The sequence below is a fragment of the Apus apus genome, chromosome Z (assembly GCF_020740795.1).
Source record: "Apus apus isolate bApuApu2 chromosome Z, bApuApu2.pri.cur, whole genome shotgun sequence".
Lineage (NCBI taxonomy): Eukaryota > Metazoa > Chordata > Aves > Apodiformes > Apodidae > Apus > Apus apus.
Window position 1 is genome coordinate 12,445,048 of NC_067312.1, and position 3,886 is coordinate 12,448,933.

A 3,886-nucleotide genomic window follows, 5' to 3' on the forward strand; every position below is an offset into this window, starting at 1 on the left:
GGAGGAGGCAGGGACGGGGCCGGCGCCGGCAGCCGCCGCTTGCCCGGCACGCCGGGGCCCCCTGCGGGCGGGACCTGCCCCGCTGCGGGTGCTCCCCGCCTGCGCCCTGTGCTGCCGCCGGGCAGCCGGGCCGTACAGCTCCGGGGTCCCCGCCGGTGGTCTCAAAGCGGGGTTAGCAAAGTGCTTGCGGGTGTCTGTCCTGGGTGGGGGCCGTTCTGGGGACGGAGAAGCCACCTCCGCGCCGAGGTGGCTGGGGCAGGAAGGCGCAGGTGAGCGGGGCTGAGAAGCCCCCAGCGCCTCCCGAGCCCGGGAGGGAGGGCGCGGCGCTGTCTTCAGGAGCGGACCCTTTCGGCATCTCCTCGAGCTCGGGCGCTGCCCAAACTCAGCCCAAGGCAGACGCAGGGTTGGGCAGGCGGAACCAGGACCGGGCGATGTAGCCACCGTGCGTGAGAGCGGCGGGGCGGTGCGGGAGGGGAGCCGGAGAGGTCGGGGCGGGGAGGCAGCCGGGCTGGGCGGGCGGGGCAGAGGCGGGGGGCGGGCGGGGGGCGCGGCCGCCGCCGCTCAGCACCCGGGAGAGCTCCGCCGCCCCGCCGCGCATGCCCCGGCCCCGCCGCCCCCCATATAACGGCGGCGCCGGCCGCCCGCACGGTGTCATTGGGTCCGGCACCGGCACCGGCATCGCCGCGCAGGCAGCACCGCCCGCCACCGCCCGCTCCCGGGTGTGAGCAAAGTCTCCCGAGGAGCCGTCGCCCTCCCCTAGCATGGGATGGGCGAGTCCTGCGAGCGCGGTGCTTGCTCCCCAGCCGCCGGCATGAAGGAAGGAGCGGACTGGGAGTCGTGGGACGCGCCGCTGGGTTTCCTGGAGGGAGCCCAGATGAGCAACAGGAGCAACATGTCGTTCCTGCAGCTCTTCAAGAACATCGACCTGGAGCGAGCCGATGGGATGCAGGGGGACAGCTCCGACGTGGTGCGGATTGTCATCTCGCTGGTGTACTCCGTGGTGTGCGCCCTGGGGCTGGTGGGCAACCTGCTGGTGCTCTACCTGATGAAGAGCAAACAAGGCTGGAGAAAGTCCTCCATCAACCTCTTCGTGACCAGCCTGGCAGTGACTGACTTCCAGTTTGTGCTGACCTTGCCGTTCTGGGCAGTGGAGAACGCACTGGACTTCAACTGGCTCTTCGGCAAGGCGATGTGTAAGATTGTCTCCTATGTGACAGCCATGAATATGTATGCCAGTGTCTTCTTCCTCACCGCCATGAGCGTGGCTCGGTACCGCTCCGTGGCTTCAGCCTTGAAGAATCAGCGGCGAGGTGACCCACTGGGTGGCTGCTGCTCTGCCAAGTGGCTTTGTGCACTTATCTGGCTGTCGGCTATCCTGGCTTCCCTGCCCCACGCCATTTTTTCCACCACCGCCACTGTTTTTGACGATGTGCTCTGCCTTGTCAAGTTCCCTGAGGGCCGAGGCAGCAATGCCCAGTTCTGGCTGGGTCTGTACCACATCCAGAAGGTGTTGCTGGGCTTTGTGGTGCCGCTGGCCATCATCAGCCTCTGCTACTTGCTCCTAGTGCGCTACATCAGTGACAAGCACGTCGGCAGCACCTGCAGCGGCCCCAGCACCAAGCGTCGCTCCAAGGTGACCAAGTCAGTTACCATTGTGGTGCTGTCTTTCTTCTTGTGCTGGCTACCTAACCAAGCGCTCACAACGTGGGGCATCCTTATCAAACTCAACGTGGTGCACTTCAGCACTGAGTACTTCCTCTCCCAAGTGTACCTCTTCCCCATCAGCGTGTGCCTGGCACACTCCAACAGCTGCCTCAATCCCATCCTCTACTGCCTCATGCGCAGGGAGTTCCGCAAGGCACTGAAGAGCCTCCTCTGGAGGATCACCTCACCTTCCCTCACCACCATGCGCCCTTTCACTGACACCACCAAGCCTGAGCAGGAGGAGCAGGCCCTGCACGCCTTGGTGCCCATCCACCCCATCACTGCTTCCTCCCCTGCTGCCACCATCCAGGCAGAGGTGCCCTACTACCCCCCTGGGGTGGTGATGTACAGCAGCCGTCACGACCTGCTGCCTGCTGGCTCCACGGAGCAGCGCTGCTGAGATGGGCAGGGGGCTCTGGGGGGGTGGGGCTGTGGGGTCTGGGCAAGTTGTGGCCGTGGGATATCAAATGCCTGGTAGGGACAAGGGGAGGAGGGTTGGGTAAAGGGAGGGCTTCTGTGTGGGAGATGCTCTTTTGGGATTGTGTCAGCACTTGGAAGCTTGCTAATGGGACTTGTTATGTTGAAAATGTGTCCCCCAAGAGTGGAGAACAGGAGCAGGAGGAGGCAGTGATGGTGCGCTGGAGATTGTGTTGTCTCCAGGAAGTGTGTTTTAGTGCTTATATGTGCTCTGGGGAAGAGGAACTGAGGAGGGTGATAGGAGTCAATCCAGGGATGATGCAGAATGTTCAGGGCACAATGGGAAGGATAGGGGATGAATGGAGTGGAACAAGGCTGGGAGTCCTCAGCTGTGTCCTCCCAACATAGATGTACAAGCAGCAGGGGGCCAGCATCCCTCCCACCCCTGTGTGTGTTTGTGACAGGAGCTGGGCTGCTTTCTCCCTGCTGTGTGGTGTTGGAAGTGGTGCCAGCCCAGCTGTAGTCACTGCTCCCAGCGAGGGTACAGGGATCAGGCAGCCTAGAATCTATTTCATATCAGCTCTTGTGGGAACAGCCAGGACAAGTGGGTACAAGACTTCTGTTTGTTCAGACTTGGCCCCTTTCCCCCCTCCTAGGGATCCAGGAAAGAGAGGGGAGAAGGAGGATTGTAGGCTCCCCTTTGGGTCTGTGCAGGATCTGCTGTTCCAGATTCCCCCCATCCCCTCTGCTGCTGCCAGGATACAGAGCAACCCAGAGAGTCAAGGAGAAACTCAAAGACAGGACTTGCAGCTTCATGGACAGTTGTGGCATTGCTTGGCTTTGGAGGGGATGGTGTGACCGCCCCCCCCCACCCCCCCCCCCACCCCCCCCAGCGTCATGTTTCCCAGTCTCTCCATCAGGAAGCTGAGGGAAGAAACCCACAGCACCAGACCGTGTGCAGCAAGGCAGGCATCTCGCTGCCAGGGCACTGAGGCTGCAGGCTTTGTTCTTGCTGCTCTTCAGACTGTGTTTCACTCCAGGAAATCAGCACAACTGTAAATACAAAACAAAAAGAGGGGAAAGAAACAAATCATAGCCACTTCGAGCCACTCACTCTGGGATGCTTCTGGGTTCAGCTAAACCTGAGCACAAAGTATTTTGTTCTGCTAAAGTGTTTGTTAAGGGTCTGCACTGATACTTGCCAGTGTTTCAGTTAACTCCAGTTCAATTCCTCTGGTGTGAGCAGCCATAGAGCCTGCACTTCAGTGCTCTCACACCCTGGAGAAGGGCAGGAACAATGCCTGTGTTCCCAGAAAAACATCTGGGAAAATGACTTGAGGTTGATCTGAAATGAACTTTTATGGGGATAAAAAAAAAAGTGCAATTTTAAGCTGTGAAACTTTTTATGGTAAGTGTATGTATTTACTTTTGAAAACATGTTTTAAATTATACAGAAAAATAATTTTAAAAGGAAAGGTCAAAATATTTCTTTTAGAAGATGAAAAAATACAACAGTTCTGGTTTTGTTGTCAAAACACAAGTTCATTAATTCCCAGTATTCCATATGGGATGAATATATAAATACCATATTAAAAAACCCTCTCTATTTCCAGCCCTTTGCCTTGCAGCCTAACTCCAACATCTACCCAACTCAGTTAAAAAAAAGAATTTCTGCAGAGGGTTGTTTGTCACCTCTAGGTACTGATGTGGAGAAAACTTGCTGTTTCTGTCCATAGAAAATTGCACTGCTGTTAGTGGCAATTAT

The 3,886-nt window shown here is 57.9% G+C and overlaps 1 protein-coding gene across 1 annotated transcript; it reads left to right on the top strand.

Annotated features, from left to right (window-relative positions):
- Positions 1-756: 756 nt before the first annotated feature.
- Positions 757-2,104, top strand: RXFP3 (relaxin family peptide receptor 3). Its single transcript, XM_051642836.1, has one exon. It carries the CDS (start codon positions 767-769, stop codon positions 2,102-2,104), a length of 1,338 nt encoding a protein of 445 aa, XP_051498796.1. The 5' UTR covers positions 757-766.
- Positions 2,105-3,886: the final 1,782 nt, after the last annotated feature.